Genomic DNA, 21,832 nt, shown 5'->3' with positions numbered 1-21,832 from the left:
ATGGATATACCCGCTATAATAAATTCATGAATAAGAGACACAATATATGAAGTTCCACCTGTAACAATATAACATAACACTACTGTGGATAAAAAGCTTAGAATCTGTTGATGCGGGACATTGGACTGTATTCTAGCCACAAAGTGTCAAAAAAGGAACGGAGTGGATAACCCTGCAAACTAGTGGCAGGTGGTGTCAATCAATCCACTAATAATGGACACATGGTTCTAATCTATGGTAGTTTTATTGTGTTGAAATAGCAATCTTACGTTTCAAAGGCATTTAGCAATTCATGCATATAATGATGTTATATTAAAAATTTTTTATATATTTTTAATACAAAATAAAATTGTTTAAAATTTGCTTGCGCTCTCTCACGTAAGTGATTTCTTTTTTAGGCACAAAAGGAGGCTGTATATGCAGTACTCCCTTGACAAACGTCTGAACTTCAGGAACAGAAGCTAGTTCTTTTTGGAAGAATATCGACAGGGCCGAAATTTGAACCTTAATGGACCCTAATTTGAGGCCCATAGACAGTCCTGTTTGCAGGAAATGCAGGAATCGACCCAGTTGAAATTCCTCCGTAGGGGCCTTCCTGGCCTCGCACCACGCAACATATTTACGCCAAATACGGTGATAATGTTGTACGGTTACATCCTTCCTGGCTTTGATCAGGGTAGGGATGACTTCATCCGGAATGCCTTTTTCCTTCAGGATCCGGCGTTCAACCGCCATGCCGTCAAACGCAGCCGCGGTAAGTCTTGGAACAGACATGGTCCCTGCTGGAGCAGGTCCTGTCTTAGAGGTAGAGGCCACGGGTCTTCCGTGAGCATCTCTTGAATTTCCGGGTACCAAGTCCTTCTTGGCCAATCCGGAGCCACGAGTATAGTCTTTACTCCTCTCCATCTTATGATTCTCAGTACTTTTGGTATGAGAGGAAGAGGAGGGAACACATACACTGACCGGTACACCCACGGTGTTACCAGAGCGTCCACAGCTATTGCCTGAGGGTCCCTTGACCTGGAGCAATATCTGTCCAGTTTTTTGTTGAGGCGAGACGCCATCATGTCCACCTTTGGTTTTTCCCAACGGTTTACAATCATGTGGAAGACTTCTGGGTGAAGTCCCCACTCCCCCGGGTGAAGATCGTGTCTGCTGAGGAAGTCTGCTTCCCAGTTGTCCACTCCCGGAATGAACACTGCTGACAGTGCTATCACATGATTTTCTGCCCAGTGAAGAATCCTTGCCACTTCCGTCATTGCCCTCCTGCTTCTTGTGCCGCCCTGTCTGTTTACGTGGGCGACTGCCGTGATGTTGTCCGACTGGATCAATACAGGCTGACCCTGAAGCAGAGGCCTTGCCTGACTTAGGGCATTGTAAATGGCCCTTAGTTCCAGGATATTTATGTGAAGTGACGTTTCCATGCTTGACCACAAGCCCTGGAAATTTTTTCCCTGTGTGACTGCTCCCCAGCCTCTCAGGCTGGCATCCGTGGTCACCAGGACCCAATCCTGAATGCCGAATCTGCGGCCCTCTAGGAGATGAGCACTCTGTAACCACCACAGGAGAGACACCCTTGTCCTTGGAGACAGGGTTATCCGCTGATGCATTTGAAGATGCGATCCGGACCATTTGTCTAGCAGATCCAACTGAAAAGTTCTTGCGTGGAATCTGCCGAATGGAATCGCTTCGTAAGAAGCCACCATCTTTCCCAGGACCCTTGTGCACTGATGCACTGACACCTGGCCTGGTCTTAGGAGTTTCCTGACTAGGTCGGATAACTCCCTGGCTTTCTCTTCCGGGAGAAACACCTTTTTCTGTACTGTGTCCAGAATCATCCCTAGGAACAGCAGACGTGTCGTCGGAATCAGCTGCGATTTTGGAATATTTAGAATCCATCCGTGCTGTCGTAGTACTATTTGAGATAGTGCTACTCCGACCTCTAACTGTTCTCTGGACCGTGCCCTTATCAGGAGATCGTCCAAGTAAGGGATAATTAAGACGCCTTTTCTTCGAAGAAGAATCATCATTTCGGCCATTACCTTGGTAAAGACCCGGGGTGCCGTGGACAATCCAAACGGCAGCGTCTGAAACTGATAGTGACAGTTCTGTACCACAAACCTGAGGTACCCTTGGTGAGAAGGGCAAATTGGGACATGGAGGTAAGCATCCTTGATGTCCAGAGACACCATGTAGTCCCCTTCTTCCAGGTTCGCTATCACTGCTCTGAGTGACTCCATCTTGAACTTGAACCTTTTTATGTAAGTGTTCAAGGCTTTCAGATTTAAAATGGGTCTCACCGAGCCGTCCGGCTTCGGTACCACAAACAGCGTGGAGTAATACCCCTTTCCCTGTTGTAGCAGGGGTACCTTGATTATCACTTGCTGGGAATACAGCTTGTGAATGGCTTCCAATACCGCCTCCCTGTCGGGGGTAGACGTTGGTAAAGCAGACTTCAGGAACCGGCGAGGGGGAGACGTCTCGAATTCCAATTTGTACCCCTGAGATACTACCTGCAGGATCCAGGGGTCCACTTGCGAGTGAGCCCACTGCGCGCTGAAATTCTTGAGACGGGCCCCCACCGCGCCTGAGTCCGCTTGTAAGGCCCCAGCGTCATGCTGAGGACTTGGCAGAAGCGGGGGAAGGCTTCTGTTCGTGGGAAGAAGCTGTCTGTTGCAGTCTTTTTCCCCTTCCTCTGCCCCGGGGCAGATATGAGTGGCCTTTTGCCCGCTTGCCCTTATGGGGACGAAAGGACTGAGCCTGAAAAGACTGTATCTTTTTCTGCTGCGAGGTGACTTGGGGTAAAAAGGTGGATTTCCCAGCCGTTGCCGTGGCCACCAGGTCCGATAGACCGCCCCCAAATAACTCCTCCCCTTTATACGGCAATACTTCCATATGCCTCTTGGAATCCGCATCCCCTGACCACTGTCGCGTCCATAATCCTCTTCTGGCAGAAATGGACATCGCACTTACTCTTGATGCCAGAGTGCAAATGTCTCTCTGTGCATCTTGCATATATAGGAATGCATCCTTTAAATGCTCTATAGTCAATAATATATTGTCCCTGTCCAGGGTATCAATATTTTCAGTCAGGGAATCCGACCAAGCCACCCAGCACTGCGCATCCAGGCTGAGGCGATTGCTGGTCGCAGTATAACACCAGTATGTGTGTATATACTTTTAAGGATATTTTCCAGCCTCCTATCTGCTGGCTCCTTAAGGGCGGCCGTTTCTGGAGACGGTAACGCCACTTGTTTTGATAAGCGTGTGAGCGCCTTATCCACCCTAGGGGGTGTTTCCCAACGAGCCCTAACCTCTGGTGGGAAGGGATATAGTGCCAATAATTTTTTAGAAATTAGCAGTTTTTTTGTCGGGGGTAACCCACGCTTCATCACACACTTCATTCAATTCATCTGATTCAGGAAAAACTACGGGTAGTTTTTTCACACCCCACATAATACCCCTTTTTGTGGTACTTGCAGTATCAGAGATGTGCAAAACCTCCTTCATTGCCGTGATCATGTAACGTGTGGCCCTACTGGAAAATACGTTTGTTTCTTCACCGTCGACACTGGAGTCAGTGTCTGGGTCCGTGTCGACCCACTGAGGTAACGGGCGTTTAATAGCCCCTGACGGTGTTTGAGACGCCTGGACAGGCACTAACTGAGCTGCCGGCTGTCTCATGTCGTCAACAGTTTTCTGTAACGTGCCGACACTGTCACGTAATTCCTTAATTACGGCCATCCATTCAGGTGTCGACTCCCTAGGGGGTGACATCACCATTATAGGCAATTGCTCCGCCTCCACATCATTTTCCTCCTCATACATGTCGACACACACGTACCGACACCCAGCACACACACAGGGAATGCTCTGATAGAGGACAGGACCCACTTAGCCCCTTGGGGAGACAGAGGGAGAGTTTGCCAGCACACACCAGAGCGCTATATATGTATAGGGACAACCTTACAATAAGTGTCTATCCCTTATAGCTGCTTATATCTGTTATTTTGCCAAATAAGTGCCCCCCTCTTTTTTTTACCCTGTTTCTGTAGTTGCAGGATGCAGGGGAGATTCTGGGAGCCTTCCTACCAGCGGAGCTGTGTGGGAAAAATGGCGCTGTGTGCTGAGGAGATAGGCCCCGCCCCCTTCACGGCGGGCTCTTCTCCCGCTTTTTACTGGAAAACTGGCAGGGGTTAAATACATCCATATAGCCCAGGAGCTATATGTGATGTATTTTTTGCCAAATAAGCTAAATTCATTGCTTCCCAGGGCGCCCCCCCCCAGCGCCCTGCACCCTCAGTGACCGAAGTGTGAAGTGTGCTGAGAGCAATGGCGCACAGCTGCAGTGCTGTGTGCTACCTTATGAAGACAGGAAAGTCTTCTGCCGCCGATTTATGGACCTCTTCTTGCTTCAGCATCTGTAAGGGGGCCGGCGGCGCGGCTCCGGGACCCATCCATGGCTGGGCCTGTGATCGTCCCTCTGGAGCTAATGTCCAGTAGCCTAAGAAGCCCAATCCACTCTGCACGCAGGTGAGTTCGCTTCTTCTCCCCTTAGTCCCTCGATGCAGTGAGCCTGTTGCCAGCAGGTCTCACTGAAAATAAAAAACCTATTTAAACTTTTACTCTAAGCAGCTCAGGAGAGCCACCTAGATTGCACCCTTCTCGTTCGGGCACAAAATCTTAACTGAGGCTTGGAGGAGGGTCATAGGGGGAGGAGCCAGTGCACACCAGCTAGTCCTAAAGCTTTTACTTTGTGCCCAGTCTCCTGCGGAGCCGCTATTCCCCATGGTCCTTTCGGAGTCCCCAGCATCCACTAGGACGTTAGAGAAACATAATTTTATGGGAAGGAAGCAAAGACGACTTTGGACAATTTATTATTCATCCGAATGACTGTAGAGTCTCTATCGTGAGACGCAAGTTCTGGTGAAGAATCAACTCTGACGGGGCCTTGATCAACAGATCATCCAAATACGGAGTAATGTTGACTCCCTGACACCGCAGAACTGCCACCACATGGCCCATGACCTTTGTGTATATCCGAGGAGCTGTGGATAGACCAAAGGGAAGAGCCTGAAACTGAAAATGCCAAGGGCCGACTGCGAATCTCAGAAGAGATTGATGAGGCGTCCAAATAGGAACATGCAGGTAGGCGTCTTATGTCTAATGAAGCCAAATATCTCCCTGGTTCCATGGCGGCGATAATAGAGCGGATGGATTCCATTTTGAACTTTTGGGTTGAGAGATATGGATTCAAACCTTTGAGATTTAAAGTGGGTTGAAACGAACCGTCCAGTTTGTCCACGAGTAAAATCCCCGACCTCTCTGCTGAGCGGGAACTAAAAAAATTACTTCATTTCGTAACAGAGTGGCTGTTGCATGAAGAAGAGCTCGACGTCTGGAGGGATCGTTTGGAAGAGGAGTGACGAACACACGATATGGGACTGGTTCCTCGAGATCTAACATATATTCTGGATATGACCTCAGTCACCCACCAATCTGGTTTCGACAGGAGCCACACTTCTTTGGACTGTAGTAACCGAGCCCCAACCGTCACTGATGCCTCCGGAGATCGTGAACCGTCATGCAGTAGGTTTGTCGGCAGATTTACTGGCTGGTCTACGAGTCGCCTGTGATCCTCTACCTCTGAATGCCCCTCTTCGTGGGTACCTGCAGAAAGCACGAAAGGAATGGAAACTACCTTTGCCCTGTATACGAAAGGACCGAAACCTCGTAGTCTTCGGTTTCTGAGGAGCAACTGGAAGAAAAGGGCTCTTGCCCCCTGTAGTATCTGAAATAATCTTCTTTAATTCCGACCCAAAGAGAAACTCACCTTCAAGAGGGTACCGCCGTCAAGGTCTGTTTTGAGTCAGAATCGGCATTCCAAACCCGAAGCCAAAGAGACAGTCTTGCTGTCACGGTCAAGGCAGAAATACAGGATTGTAGCGCAGCAGAATCTAACAAGGCCTCACCCACATAAGTAAGAGCCTCCGAAATTTGTTCTGCTAATTGAATGGCTTCCGATGGATCGTCAGACTGCATTCCATGTATGACCTGTGCTAGCCAGTCATCCGCGGCCTTGAGGACCCAAGTACCAGCTAGAATTGAGCGTAGAGACACACCTGATAAAGAAAACAGATGTAAGTATTGCTTCAATCTTCCTATCTGTAGGATCTTTCAACGTCACAGACTGTACAGAAGGAATAACTGTAGCTTTTGCTAAATGTGAAATAGGAGCGTCTACCTTTGGGGCTGTTTCCCAAAATCTCGTATCCTCCTCTGTAAAAGGATATAGAAATTTTAATTTCTTAGGGGCTTGGAAACGAGAATCCGGCTTAAGCCAGGGCTCCTTTAAAATATCCGCAAAATGAGAGTGAGAAGGGAAGGCAGTAACTTGTCTTTTCTGTCTTTTGAAAAAGGCAGAGGAAGTCTCTGCCACCTCCGTATCCTGAATATTAAGAGTCTGACGGATGGCTTCTATCAGCAATCTAACACCTGAGCTAGTAGAAAACTCATCTTCCCAGGCCGAAACCTCGTCCCAATCTGGGTCTACTTCCCTATCCTCCAATGAGGATGTCTCCAACTCCTCCCCCGGAAAAGTTATAACGAGCAACGGCTATGGCAGTTTTGTAGCAGAAGAACTGCCGGCAGAGTTTACAAATTTGTTTAGAGATTGAGTTAAATCAGCAAGACATCTGCCCATATTTTGAGCCCACACCGGTTCCACCGTATTCTGACCGGATTCAGCCTCCGATCTGGACTGACTTAATTCTGAAATGGCATCCACCATGTTCCTGGCCCAAGGAGGCATAGACTGATCCGCGGGACCTCCCTGTTGGTGCCCCACAGATGCACCAGAGCATGAAACACAGAGGGCACCCGCGTCCGCGCTACCCTTAGCTAGCTTTGACCCACATTGTAAGCAGGAAAAATAAACCACCGAGGATGTCTTCTCCTTTGTAGATTTGTATTGGTCATAATGAAACTTTTTTTTTTTTAAATAACAAATGCACTACAAACTAACTATAAAGTCAGTAGAGTAGTGAACAATACTGTGTAATTTGTATTGTAAAAATACTGTGAATTATACTGTGCAAAAATTAAATCTGTTTACTCTCACTAAAAGTATAGAATAACACTATGCCCCCAAAGTATACTTGCTGTTAGGTGACCCCCACTGAATAAACGGGGTGAGTAGTATTGAGCCAAATAAGTGTCTGAGCTGCGTGTGCTGCACAGCGCCCCCCGTACTGCCTCTGGAGAAGATGGCGCCCGGAGCTCTGCAGACGCTGGACGGGAGTGTGCGCGAGGCAGTGCAGGGTGGGAACCCGTCCCTTCTTTGAATTAAGCAAGCGCCGGGTCAGCTCAGAGTAGGCGCGCTGCAGCCGGAAGTCAGCGGCTCTCTTCGGGCAGGGGCGCCTGCACGCCACTACATACAGCGGCTCTGTTCGGGCAGCATCTAGCGGTCCCCTGGGGAGTGACTCACCACTCTCCCAGACTACCCAGCAAAACAGTAGCATGGATAAGTCAAGTCCTCTTTACTGCGCTCCACCGCTCACCTCCGGAGACAGCGAGAAGGAGGGGGGGGGGAAGGGCGGGCGGAGGACACACAAAGTACCAATAAAAATAAATATAAAAACACAGACAAATATATAGATAGATATAGTAAAGATATAGGAAATATAGGAAGGATATAGGAAGGATAGACCAATACTGTCAGAGACAGATTGTGTCTATCCTGTACCTCCTCACTGCCGACTTCTTAGAAACAGGAATCAAGCCCCAGTGACCGAAGTGTGGTGGCCTCCAGCGGCAGAATAGAGTGGTAACCCCTAGCTAACCCCACTCTAGTAGTACCTGTCACCTGTATACAGGGACTAGGCACTCCAAGTAATAAAATACCTAACTAAAATCTTCAGAGAAAATTTTTTTTGTGTCTGTACTCCACAGGCACAAAACTAAAACTGAAGTGCTAGCTTGGCAGGAAGGAGATGAGAGGGGTTAGAGGGGGGAGGAGTCAGGTTTTGATAGTTCTGTGCCAAACTCCACAACCACACACCTCTAACCCACGGCGCAGCATCCCCCAGATGGATGAAAGAGAAAATTTCTTCCCTGGAGATTACCAGGATTCCTCAATATATTCATCAATCTTGAGAATCAGCTTGATAGCCTCCACTAGGTCAGGAACATCAACTTGAGTTGTAGATTCCTCATCAGAAGCAACTGTATCATCAGTGTCTGACGGATCAGTATAATACCCATCCTCATCGGAAGAATCATCTGAAACATTAGTGGATTGTGAGGAAGAAATGGCCGTTTAGATGACCCCTTGCCCCCAAGCAGGGCGAGGGGTAGGTTTTTGTCTAACCAATGACTGATTTAATTGTTGTAAGTGGGTAGACAGAGCATCCGCCCAAGGCGGGTTGACTACAGGCACAATATGTGGCTGCAATGGCACAGGAGGTCCCACTGTGGGCGTAAGCCGCGTTACAAGCGTCGACAGCATATTTGAAAAAGCAGCCCAAGGTGGGTCTTGATTTGCCACAGGTGCTGCAAACTGACTGGAAGGTGCAGGGCACGCAGTACCTGAACCCTCAGCTGAAACCTTTTCCTCAGACAAATCCATAGCGCCAGCATTGCATGATGCAGGAGCGTCTGCGGATTTCTCGCCCTGTGTAGCACACATTATTGGGAATATAACCTTAGGGCGCAGCAATACAATATAGCCAGACAAACACAATACCTGAAAAAAAACAAAAACCCCTGTTTTTAAGTGATAGCAAATGCAAAGCACAAAACAGAGGATTTAAGCAGTGTGAGGTGACTAAAACACACAGTGAAAAATACAAAACAGTATATCCTGTGGAACACTATATTTAAAATGAGACCCTGACGCACTTAGTCCCCCAGGGTACAGAATATAGTGATAGCAATACGTGTGATACACAGAATACAATCCACACAGCAGATATAGGCACACACAGTCACAGGTACAATGCAGTAATTATTACATATAAACAATAAAACTGCACTGGACTAGTAAATCTACATATAGATATGTATGTATACAGATATAACAATGCACAGTAACCACTGGATGTATATCACAAAATACCTGTACTAAATATTCATATAGCAGTACACTTGTTCTTAACTAACACGGTCTAAAATGACATGTAGAATACTTAAGTGTCTGTAAATACACAGGCTGTTTTACAGAGGAGACAGTGCCCAGCAGTCCCGGAGATCCCAGCTATGTAATGGCGCCAAAATCTCTTCAGGGAGAGAGAGAGATGCACTTCCAGGACGGGAACACCAGCAGTAGACGGCGCCCGGAGCTGGGGGGAGGGGCTATAGGTCAGCACCTTATCCCCTCTGCTGGACTTCACCACCGGGTACTATGGAGCCTATATTAAACGGATTTTATTAAATCCGAACTGTGCTCCCTGCCCTGGTGGATATAGTGGGGTCCCTGCACAGCCACAGTGTCCACGCCAGCGGCACGGTCCGTCTCCTGGGACCGCGACCGGATCGCGATTTACCGGCGGGTCCCACCTGGGGGACCCTGTTACCTACTCCCTGTCGTGCAGCCACACGATCCAGGACAGCAGCAGCGGTGGTGTGCCTAGAAACCGGTGTCCCCCCGCTGCAAGTACCCGGGAACCAGGCCGCTGGAGTATGCAGCACCGCTGAGGGAGGTGATGGAGGCACAACACATCAAGTCAGAATGACATAAAAGTGCTGCAGCCTTTGAAGTCTTCTTAAGACTCTTTTCAGGGCTACCTAGCGCAGCCCTCCCCGATAGTGACCTGCACTGCAGGCACCAACTTACAAACTGAGCTTCAGCGCCTGGAGGCGGGGCTATAGAGGAGGCGGTGCAGTGCATCCAAGGAAGTGTCAAAGCTTTAGTCTGTTGGTGCCTCAGATCAAGATCCAACTCTACACCCTGATGTTATTCCCTGTGGAATACCAGAGTACCCCGCAGCAGAAAAAAAGGGTTGGTTCAATGGTTCAAAAGGAGGGTTCTGAAATGAATTATGGCGGCTGCTCTTTTGCTCCCTGTAAAAAAAAAAAAAAAAAGTCACCAATTCAGGCAATATAGACCTTTTTTCGCTGAAAGATCTAAACCGTCAAAGACCTATGTTTAATATTCCCTTCCATAGTCCTTCAGAAATAGGAGAAACCAGTCCAAGTTAAAATATGAGACAGGAACCACTCGCACCAGGCAATGTAAATCTACCAATATCCAACATAAGGCCCAAGAAGATAATCAACTGGGAAGGAGTCAGGTTGAATTGTTTGAAATTGAAAATCCAACCATGACTGGACCGTCTCCTGAATATGAGTGTGCAGCAAGGCCACAGAATTTGTCTGGATCAGCAAGTTGCTCAGGTAAGGGAACACGTAAGCCTGAGGAGACACCACTTCGCTTCCAGACTTGAACAGGTAAGTATGCATCATTGTTGTCAACATGACACCATTAGCACATTTCATCCCATGCTGTTGATGACTGTTTGCAAGGATTCCACTTCGTACTTGTCCATCCTTAACAGTGTTGAAATTAAATCACTGGTCCCAAGAGAGAAGAATATTGGTTGGCACCACAAGAGCCAATAATGCTATCAGAAATCTTTGGAGCAATTGCTTAGCTGCCCAAGTCCATATAACTCACTGTGGCTCTACCCAGGATCAGAGTTCTTCAAACATTCTTCAAAAAAAAAAAAAAAATGATGGCCCTGGGGAAAATGAAAGGGGAAGGGGAACTTTTTCCCTCAGTGGCCCGAGGACAAAAAATGTATCCTGATCAGGATCAAACAGACCCATCCCAGAGAATTGAAAGGACTCCAAAGCCTTCTTTGATTTAGTGTGCCAGTTCCAAAAATGAAACCAGAATATACTGTTTGCCGAGAATATTAACCCAAAAATGACACACAACCGTAACAGCTGCCACCAGGGGCTGTGAAGCCTCACTAATATGCTCCGCTCGCTTCAGCAAATCCAGTCTGTCAGAACCCAAGCCTTCAGCCAATAGTTATGACAACCCCTCCACAACCTTCAAGACGCAAGCTGGGCAACCCATGCCAAGGGATAAACGACCTTAAAAGAGGAATCAGTTTTTCTACCCGTTGTATACCATAGAGTAACAGATTTGAATCTGTACTGGGGTGGGCTTAAAGAAGTAAACGATAGGAGAATCCTTCTTAGGCTGCAATTACTATTTTAACTTAATCTCATAAGGTTAATAATAGAGGGTAGGGTCAAAAGTTGGTGTAAACATGGGGCCTAATTCAGATCTGATCGCAGCAGGAAATTTGTTAGCGAATGGGCAAAACCATGTGCACTGCGGGGGGGGGGGGGGGGGGGGGGAAGATATAACATGTGCAGAGAGTTAGATTTGGGTGGGTTATTTTGTTTCTGTGCAGGGTAAATACTGGCTGCTTTATTTTTACACTGCAATCTAGATTTCAGTTTGAACACTCCCCACCCAAATCTAACTCTCTGCACATATTATATAATAAAAATAATAATAATCGGGCTTCAATGCAGTACTATATATTAAAGCGGAAAATTAAATTCTAACAAAAAAATCATGTTCCCCTCACAAAGTTTCATGCGGGGTGCAGAGCTTTACAGCACTGTGCATATCATATTTCCAGAGTGCATTCTATCACCAGTACACTGGTAAGCACATATTTCTACACCAGCACTATAATCACAAAATACTTACATTTAAGACGGGCGAGTCATCATCGCTGCTAACAAGGTCAATACATTCCAGAACAGGTCTTAAATGGCCCTCCTGTACATGAAAATCATGAAAGCATTAATGCTGTGTTTGCTAAGACTCCTACTAAGGGGGTATTCAATTAGCTCTAGCATTTTCGGAGCTATCGAATTCACCCCCCTACGTATTCAATTGTGGGCCGTTTTTAAAAGCATTTTGAGACAATGCCTTATTTATTTTTTTCTTGTGAAAAGGCATTGGTGGAAAAAAAGCCTCAAAATCTGTGAAAACGTCCTACATTTTTGCTGGCGCAGGTGCGAAAACACGTTGATTTCCTGATCCACATGTTTTTCGCCCTTGCCGAATGTTTCGTCTAGGCGAAAAAAAGGCCCTGCCATTGCACAGGGCAAATCCCCATTCGCCCTAAAAAATAAATAAATAAATAAATAAATAAGAATTTACTCACCGGTAATTCTATTTCTCGTAGTCCGTAGTGGATGCTGGGGACTCCGTAAGGACCATGGGGAATAGACGGCTCCGCAGGAGACTGGGCACATCTAAGAAAGATTTAGGACTATCTGGTGTGCACTGGCTCCTCCCCCTATGACCCTCCTCCAAGCCTCAGTTAGGAACTGTGCCCAGAAGAGCTGACACAATAAGGAAGGATTTTTGAATCCCGGGTAAGACTCATACCAGCCACACCAATCACACCATATAACACGTGATAGGAACCCCGGTTAACAGTATGATAACAAATGGAGCCTCTGAAGAGATGGCTCACAACAAAACCCGATTTTTGTAACAATAACTATGTACAGGTATTGCAGACAATCCGCACTTGGGATGGGCGCCCAGCATCCACTACGGACTACGAGAAATAGAATTACCGGTGAGTAAATTCTTATTTTCTCTGACGTCCTAGTGGATGCTGGGGACTCCGTAAGGACCATGGGGATTATACCAAAGCTCCCAAACGGGCGGGAGAGTGCGGATGACTCTGCAGCACCGAATGAGAGAATTCCAGGTCCTCCTCAGCCAGGGTATCAAATTTGTAGAATTTTGCAAACGTGTTTGCCCCCGACCAAGTAGCTGCTCGGCAAAGTTGTAAAGCCGAGACCCCTCGGGCAGCCGCCCAAGATGAGCCCACCTTCCGTGTGGAATGGGCTTTTACCCCTGCTTGCAGGAAGTGCAGGAATCGACCCAGTTGAAATTCCTCCGTCGGGGCCTTCATGGCCTCACACCAAGCAACATATTTTCGCCAAATGCGGTGATAATGTCTTGCGGTGACATCCTTCCTGGCTTTGATCAGGGTAGGGATGACTTCCTCCGGAATACCCTTTTCCTTCAGGATCCGGTGTTCAACCGCCATGCCGTCAAACGCAGCCGCGGTAAGTCTTGGAACAGACAGGGTCCCTGCTGCAGCAGGTCTTGTCTGAGCGGCAGAGGCCAAGGGTCCTCTGTAAGCATCTCTTGAAGTTCCGGGTACCAAGCTCTTCTTGGCCAATCCGGAACCACGAGTATGGTTTTCACTCCTCGCCTTCTTATTATTCTCAGTACCTTGGGTATGAGAGGTAGAGGAGGAAACACATAAACCGACTGGTACACCCATGGTGTCACTAGAGCGTCCACCGCTATCGCCTGAGGGTCTCTTGACCGGGCGCAATATCTTTTCAACTTCTTGTTGAGGCGGGACGCCATCATGTCTACCTGTGGTTTTTCCCACCGGTTGACCAGCATTTGGAAGACTTCTGGATGAAGTCCCCATTCTCCCGGGTGGAGGTCGTGCCTGCTGAGGAAGTCTGCTTCCCAGTTGTCCACTCCCGGAATGAACACTGCCGTCAGTGCTAACACATGATTCTCTGCCCATCTGAGAATCCTTGTGGCTTCTGCCATCGCCATCCTGCTTCTCGTGCCGCCCTGTCTGTTTACATGGGCGACCGCCGTGATGTTGTCTGACTGGATCAGTACCGGCTGGTTTTGAAGCAGTCTGCTGGATGCCTGGAGTGTTGTTCCTCCGTATTGGAAGTTGTTATCTGATGTGCAGAGCCTCCTGAGGAAGGCCCATGGAGGGCCGAAAGCGCTTGAGGAAAATCTTGCTACTACCTTGAAATATGTAACGTATCAATAAAATGAATTTGATATATTCACAAAAGTCTGGAGAGTGCCCCCTCTGAGTTTTCTATATAATTTGGATACTTTGGTATTTGAGTGGACACCCCAGTGTTTGCATATCATGAAGATGTGAGTGCTACCTTTGCTTGGAGATAGATATATATATATATATATACACACACACACACACACATATACTGCGCCTAAATTGTGCCCCCCCTCTCTTTTTTACCCTTTCTGTAGTGCAGGACTGCAGGGGAGAGCCAGGGAGCTTTCTTCCAGCGAAGCTGTGAGGGATTATGGCGCCAGTGTGCTGAGGGAGTTGGCTCCGCCCCTTTTTCGGCGGGCTTTCTCCCGCTATTTTATCGTTTCTGGCAGGGGTTAATATACACCTATATAGCCTCTGGGGCTATATATGGTGTTAGTTTTGCCAGCCAAGGTGTTATTATTGCTGCTCAGGGCGCTACCCCCAGCGCCCTGCACCCATCAGTGACCGCAGTGTGTGGTGTGCATGAGGAGCAATGGCGCACAGCTGCAGTGCTGTGCGCTACCTTGGAGAAGACAGAAGTCTTCAGCCGCCGATTTTCCGGACCACCTTCTTGTTTCTGGCTCTTTAAGGGGGACGGCGGCGCGGCTCCGGGAACGGACGACGAGGTCGGGTCCTGTGTTCGATCCCTCTGGAGCTAATGGTGTCCAGTAGCCTAAGAAGCCCAAGCTACCACCACTTAGGTAGGTTCGCTTCTTCTCCCCTTAGTCCCTCGTTGCAGTGAGCCTGTTGCCAGCAGGTCTCACTGAAAATAAAAAAACCTAAACTATACTTTCTTCTAGGAGCTCAGGAGAGCCCCTAGTGTGCATCCAGCTCAGCCGGGCACAGAAATCTAACTGAGGCTTGGAGGAGGGTCATAGGGGGAGGAGTCAGTGCACACCAAATAGTCCTAAATCTTTCTTAGATGTGCCCAGTCTCCTGCGGAGCCGTCTGTTCCCCATGGTCCTTACGGAGTCCCCAGCATCCACTAGGACGTCAGAGAAAATAAACATAGCAAAAAGTGTAATTTTGCACTAATTGAATACCCCCCTAAGTATACAACAGACTGTATAGATTTGTAACTACTAAAAAATTATTAAATGAGCATTATTTAGGGACTTTTGCTCTACTGCAGTTTAAACAGACCTAAAGTTAGTCTCCACTAAAACAAAGAAGCACGAGGGAGACACATTAATCCTTGCAGAGTCCAATTTAACCAAACTGGCTTAATAGATTAATCTTGTGTAGTTGGTGTATTCCTCCTCCCAATTACCTGGTAATGATTTAGGGAAATATGTTATACCTGCGAGGTGCAGTCTTTTCAGGAGTTCCTGAGAATCTGCCTGTATTTTAAAAGTGGCAATTGTTTACAAGGCAAAACCGACCTGGTACGTACAGGGTGTGGTATGCGTGACCGCCAGTCAGCGGAATCCCAGCAGAGGGTGGCGACGTAGGGTTCTATTCCTAATCTATGGGTGTCGTGGACACCCACGAGTGGCAATAGTCCCTATTGGTCAGCATGTCGATCGTCGGGATTGTGTGGGGGCGTGATGTAGGGGGGAGGTTATGTGACCGTTGGTCTCCTGACCGCCAGTAACATAACTACATCCCCATACATATAGTTACCAGCCCATCAAAAAGGATTAAACAACATAACAGTAATGACACCGCCAGCAGTTGTGCGTGCACGAAAGGAGCAATACTTGAATTGCTCTGTGGGCACCATTGCTCTGTTGGCCACCGGATCTCAGAACACTTGAGTTCCCCCCAATGAGGTGAGGAGCAGAGTTATTTTATTATATAGTATTTTATTATATAGTATAGTCATTTTCTTGAGGAGCCTGCATACTGCACACGCCGAACGTCAAACATCTGGTTTTTTCATTATTGCACCTCTCCCACATCAAGATCATACAAACCTCAGTTTCTTTCTAGGTCACTAACCTATACTATAGTGAAAACGCGATACAAATTCATCCAGTAGTTTTTGCGTGATGCCGGAACGAACAGACAGAAATTTCGGGGGGGGGGGGGGGGAGTAATATCCATAGTTGACGATAATAAGAATTTACTTACCGATAATTCTATTTCTCATAGTCCGTAGTGGATGCTGGGGACTCCGAAAGGACCATGGGGAATAGCGGCTCCGCAGGAGACTGGGCACAAAAGTAAAAGCTTTAAGACTACCTGGTGTGCACTGGCTCCTCCCCCTATGACCCTCCTCCAAGCCTCAGTTAGGATACTGTGCCCGGACGAGCGTACACAATAAGGAAGGATTTTGAATCCCGGGTAAGACTCATACCAGCCACACCAATCACACCGTACAACTTGTGATCTGAACCCAGTTAACAGCATGATAACAGAGGAGCCTCTGAAAAGATGGCTCAACAATAATAACCCGATTTTTTGTAACAATAACTATGTACAAGTATTGCAGACAATCCGCACTTGGGATGGGCGCCCAGCATCCACTACGGACTATGAGAAATAGAATTATCGGTAAGTAAATTCTTATTTTCTCTGACGTCCTAGTGGATGCTGGGGACTCCGAAAGGACCATGGGGATTATACCAAAGCTCCCAAACGGGCGGGAGAGTGCGGATGACTCTGCAGCACCGAATGAGAGAACTCCAGGTCCTCCTCAGCCAGGGTATCAAATTTGTAGAATTTAGCAAACGTGTTTGCCCCTGACCAAGTAGCTGCTCGGCAAAGTTGTAAAGCCGAGACCCCTCGGGCAGCCGCCCAAGATGAGCCCACTTTCCGTGTGGAATGGGCTTTTACAGATTTTGGCTGTGGCAGGCCTGCCACAGAATGTGCAAGCTGAATTGTACTACAAATCCAACGAGCAATAGTCTGCTTAGAAGCAGGAGCACCCAGCTTGTTGGGTGCATACAGGATAAACAGCGAGTCAGATTTTCTGACTCCAGCCGTCCTGGAAACATATATTTTCAGGGCCCTGACTACGTCCAGCAACTTGGAATCCTCCAAGTCCCTAGTAGCCGCAGGCACCACAATAGGCTGGTTTAAGTGAAAAGCTGAAACCACCTTAGGGAGAAATTGAGGACGAGTCCTCAATTCTGCCCTGTCCGTATGAAAAATTAGGTAAGGGCTTTTATAGGATAAAGCCGCCAATTCTGAGACACGCCTGGCTGAGGCCAGGGCTAACAGCATTACCACTTTCCATGTGAGATATTTTAAGTCCACAGTGGTGAGTGGTTCAAACCAATGTGATTTTAGGAACCCCAAAACTACATTGAGATCCCAAGGTGCCACTGGAGGCACAAAAGGAGGCTGTATATGCAGTACCCCCTTGACAAACGTCTGGACTTCAGGAACTGAAGCTAGTTCTTTTTGGAAGAATATTGACAGGGCCGAAATTTGAACCTTAATGGACCCCAATTTTAGGCCCATAGACAGTCCTGTTTGCAGGAAATGCAGGAAACGACCCAGTTGAAATTCCTCTGTAGGGGCCTTCCTGGCCTCACACCACGCAACATATTTACGCCAAATACGGTGATAATGTTGCACAGTTACATCCTTCCTGGCTTTGATCAGGGTAGGGATGACTTCATACGGAATGCCTTTTTCCTTCAGGATCCGGCGTTCAACCGCCATGCCGTCAAACGCAGCCGCGGTAAGTCTTGGAACAGACATGGTCCCTGCTGGAGCAGGTCCTTTCTTAGAGGTAGAGGCCACGGGTCTTCCGTGAGCATCTCTTGAAGTTCCGGGTACCAAGTCCTTCTTGGCCAATCCGGAGCCACGAGTATAGTCCTTACTCCTCTCCTTCTTATGATTCTCAGTACCTTGGGTATGAGAGGCAGAGGAGGGAACACATACACTGACTGGTACACCCACGGTGTCACCAGAGCGTCCACAGCTATTGCCTGAGGGTCCCTTGACCTGGCGCAATATCTGTCCAGTTTTTTGTTGAGGCGGGACGCCATCATGTCCACCTTTGGTTTTTCCCAACGGTTCACAATCATGTGGAAGACTTCTGGGTGAAGTCCCCACTCCCCCGGGTGGAGATCGTGTCTGCTGAGGAAGTCTGCTTCCCAGTTGTCCACTCCCGGAATGAACATTGCTGACAGTGCTATCACATGATTTTCCGCCCAGCGAAGAATCCTTGCAACTTCCGTCATTGCCCTCCTGCTTCTTGTGCCGCCCTGTCTGTTTACGTGGGCGACTGCCGTGATGTTGTCCGACTGGATCAGCACCGGCTGACCCTGAAGCAGAGGCCTTGCCTGACTTAGGGCATTGTAAATGGCCCTTAGTTCCAGGATATTTATGTGAAGTGACGTTTCCATGCTTGACCACAAGCCCTGGAAATTTTTTCCCTGTGTGACTGCTCCCCAGCCTCTCAGGCTGGCATCCGTGGTCACCAGGACCCAGTCCTGAATGCCGAATCTGCGGCCCTCTAGAAGATGAGCACTCTGCAACCACCACAGGAGAGACACCCTTGTCCTTGGAGACAGGGTTATCCGCTGATGCATTTGAAGATGCGATCCGGACCATTTGTCCAGCAGATCCCACTGAAAAGTTCTTGCGTGGAATCTGCCGAATGGAATCGCTTCGTAAGAAGCCACCATTTTTCCCAGGACCCTTGTGCATTGATGCACTGACACTTGGCCTGGTTTTAGGAGGTTCCTGACTAGGTCGGATAACTCCCTGGCTTTCTCCTCCGGGAGAAACACCTTTTTCTGTACTGTGTCCAGAATCATCCCTAGGAACAGCAGACGTGTCGTCGGAATCAGCTGCGATTTTGGAATATTTAGAATCCATCCGTGCTGTCGTAGTACTACTTGAGATAGTGCTACTCCGACCTCTAACTGTTCTCTGGACCTTGCCCTTATCAGGAGATCGTCCAAGTAAGGGATAATTACCTTGGTAAAGACCCGGGGTGCCGTGGACAATCCAAACGGCAGCGTCTGAAACTGATAGTGACAGTTCTGTACCACAAACCTGAGGTACCCTTGGTGAGAAGGGCAAATTGGGACATGGAGGTAAGCATCCTTGATGTCCAGAGACACCATGTAGTCCCCTTCTTCCAGGTTCGCTATCACTGCTCTGAGTGATTCCATCTTGAATTTGAACCTTTGTATGTAAGTGTTCAAGGATTTCAGATTTAAAATAGGTCTCACCGAGCCGTCCGGCTTCGGTACCACAAACAGCGTGGAATAATACCCCTTTCCCTGTTGTAGGAGGGGTACCTTGATTATCACCTGCTGGGAATACAGCTTGTGAATGGCTTCCAATACCGCCTCCCTGTCGGGGGGAGACGTTGGTAAAGCAGACTTCAGGAACCGGCGAGGGGGAGACGTCTCGAATTCCAATTTGTACCCCTGAGATACTACCTGCAGGATCCAGGGGTCCACTTGCGAGTGAGCCCACTGCGCGCTGAAATTCTTGAGACGGGCCCCCACCGTGCCTGAGTCCGCTTGTAAGGCCCCAGCGTCATGCTGAGGACTTGGCAGAAGCGGGGGAGGGCTTCTGTTCCTGGGAAGAGGCTGTCTGCTGCAGTCTTTTTCCCCTTCCTCTGCCCCGGGGCAGATACGAGTGGCCTTTTGCCCGCTTGCCCTTATGGGGACGAAAGGACTGAGCCTGAAAAGACGGTGTCTTTTTCTGCTGAGAGGTGACCTGGGGTAAAAAGGTGGATTTCCCAGCCGTTGCCGTGGCCACCAGGTCCGATAGACCGACCCCAAATAACTCCTCCCCTTTATACGGCAATACTTCCATATGCCGTTTGGAATCCGCATCACCTGACCACTGTCGCGTCCATAACCCTCTTCTGGCAGAAATGGACAGCGCACTTACTCTTGATGCCAGAGTGCAAATATCCCTCTGTGCATCTCTCATATATAGAAATGCATCCTTTAAATGCTCTATAGTCAATAATATATTGTCCCTGTCCAGGGTATCAATATTTTCAGTCAGGGAATCCGACCAAGCCACCCCAGCACTGCACATCCAGGCTGAGGCGATTGCTGGTCGCAGTATAATACCAGTATGTGTGTATATACTTTTTAGGATATTTTCCAGCTTCCTATCAGCTGGTTCCTTAAGGGCGGCCGTATCAGGAGACGGTAACGCCACTTGTTTAGATAAGCGTGTGAGCGCCTTATCCACCCTAGGGGGTGTTTCCCAACGCGCCCTAACCTCTGGCGGGAAAGGGTATAATGCCAATAATTTTTTAGAAATTAGCAGTTTTTTATCGGGGGAAACCCACGCTTCATCACACACCTCATTTAATTCATCTGATTCAGGAAAAACTACGGGTAGTTTTTTCACACCCCACATAATACCCTTTTTTGTGGTACTTGTAGTATCAGAAATGTTCAAAACCTCCTTCATTGCCGTGATCATGTAACGTGTGGCCCTACTGGAAAATAAGTTTGTTTCCTCACCGTCGACATTGGAGTCAGTGTCCGTGTCTGGGTCTGTGTCGACCACCTGAGGTAACGGGCGCTTTAGAGCCCCTGACGGTGTTTGAGACGCCTGTACAGGTATTAACTGATTTGCCGGCTGTCTCATGTCGTCAACAGTCTTTTGTAAAGTGCTGACACTATCACGTAATTCCTTCCATAAGACCATCCAGTCAGGTGTCGACTCCCTAGGGGGTGACATCACTAATACAGGCAATTGCTCCGCCTCCATACCATTTTCCTCCTCATACATGTCGACACAACGTACCGACACACAGCACACACACAGGGAATGCTCTGATAGAGGACAGGACCCCACTAGCCCTTTGGGGAGACAGAGGGAGAGTTTGCCAGCACACACCAGAGCGCTATATATATATATATATACAGGGATAACCTTATATAAGTGTTTTTCCCTTATATAGCTGCTGTATAGATTTATCTGCCAATTTAGTGCCCCCCCTCTCTTGTTTTACCCTGTTTCTGTAGTGCAGGACTGCAGGGGAGAGTCAGGGAGCTTCCCTCCAACGGAGCTGTGAGGAAAAATGGCGCCAGTGTGCTGAGGAGATAGGCTCCGCCCCCTTCTCGGCGGCCGTTCTCCCGCTTTTTTATGGAAAAACAGGCATGAGTTAAATGCATCCATATAGCCCAGGAGCTATATGTGATGCATTTTTTGCCCCCTAAGGTGTTTACATTGCGTCTCAGGGCGCCCCCACCCAGCGCCCTGCACCCTCAGTGACCGGAGTGTGAAGTGTGCTGAGAGCAATGGCGCACAGCTGCGGTGCTGTGCGCTACCTTATTGAAGACAGGACGTCTTCTGCCGCCGATTTTTCCGGACCTCTTCTGCTCTTCTGGCTCTGTAAGGGGGACGGCGGCGCGGCTCTGGGACCCATCCATGGCTGGGCCTGTGATCGTCCCTCTGGAGCTAATGTCCAGTAGCCAAAGAAGCCCAATCCACTCTGCACGCAGGTGAGTTCGCTTCTTCTCCCCTTAGTCCCTCGATGCAGTGAGCCTGTTGCCAGCAGGTCTCACTGAAAATAAAAAACCTAAAACTAAACTTTTTTCCAAGCAGCTCAGGAGAGCCACCTAGACTGCACCCTTCTCGTTCGGGCACAAAAATCTAACTGAGGCTTGGAGGAGGGTCATAGGGGGAGGAGCCAGTGCACACCAGGTAGTCTTAAAGCTTTTACTTTTGTGCCCAGTCTCCTGCGGAGCCGCTATTCCCCATGGTCCTTTCGGAGTCCCCAGCATCCACTAGGACGTCAGAGAAAAAGGGCTTTAAGATTTTTATATGGTCTTTTATTGCAATATAGACAGAGATATATTTAAGCAAAAGGGGCTAATTAACAGCTGTGATTGATGAGGGGAGTAATCTAATCACTTGGGACACAAATCTTTGTAGAGATTAAGATTTGATTTTTGTAAAAGACAGTATGAATCTGGACGAAACGTGTATGATATTTGTATACAGAGCCATACTGTGGAAGAAAGAAGTGAATTTCAACTACAGTATATTGTACTTGTGGGGTCGACCATTCTACTGGACTTACC

General features: G+C 48.2%; 1 protein-coding gene across 5 annotated transcripts in view; it reads right to left on the bottom strand.

Annotated features, from left to right (window-relative positions):
• The window catches only part of ZNF451 (zinc finger protein 451), a 319,768-nt gene that overhangs the window by 289,750 nt on the left and 8,186 nt on the right, over positions 1-21,832 (bottom strand). For 4 of the 5 annotated variants that reach the window (XM_063916733.1, XM_063916730.1, XM_063916732.1 and 1 more), the window contains exon 3: positions 11,729-11,800. The exons of the other annotated variant lie outside the window; for it this stretch is intronic. In XM_063916733.1, coding sequence (XP_063772803.1) covers positions 11,729-11,800 — 72 coding nt within the window. The remainder of the gene's footprint in view (positions 1-11,728; positions 11,801-21,832) is intronic. 5 annotated transcript variants of the gene reach the window in all.

Source organism: Pseudophryne corroboree, chromosome 4 (assembly GCF_028390025.1).
Source record: "Pseudophryne corroboree isolate aPseCor3 chromosome 4, aPseCor3.hap2, whole genome shotgun sequence".
NCBI lineage: Eukaryota > Metazoa > Chordata > Amphibia > Anura > Myobatrachidae > Pseudophryne > Pseudophryne corroboree.
The sequence above is the reverse complement of the archived record's forward strand: the minus strand, read 5'-3'. Positions and strand labels throughout refer to the sequence as shown.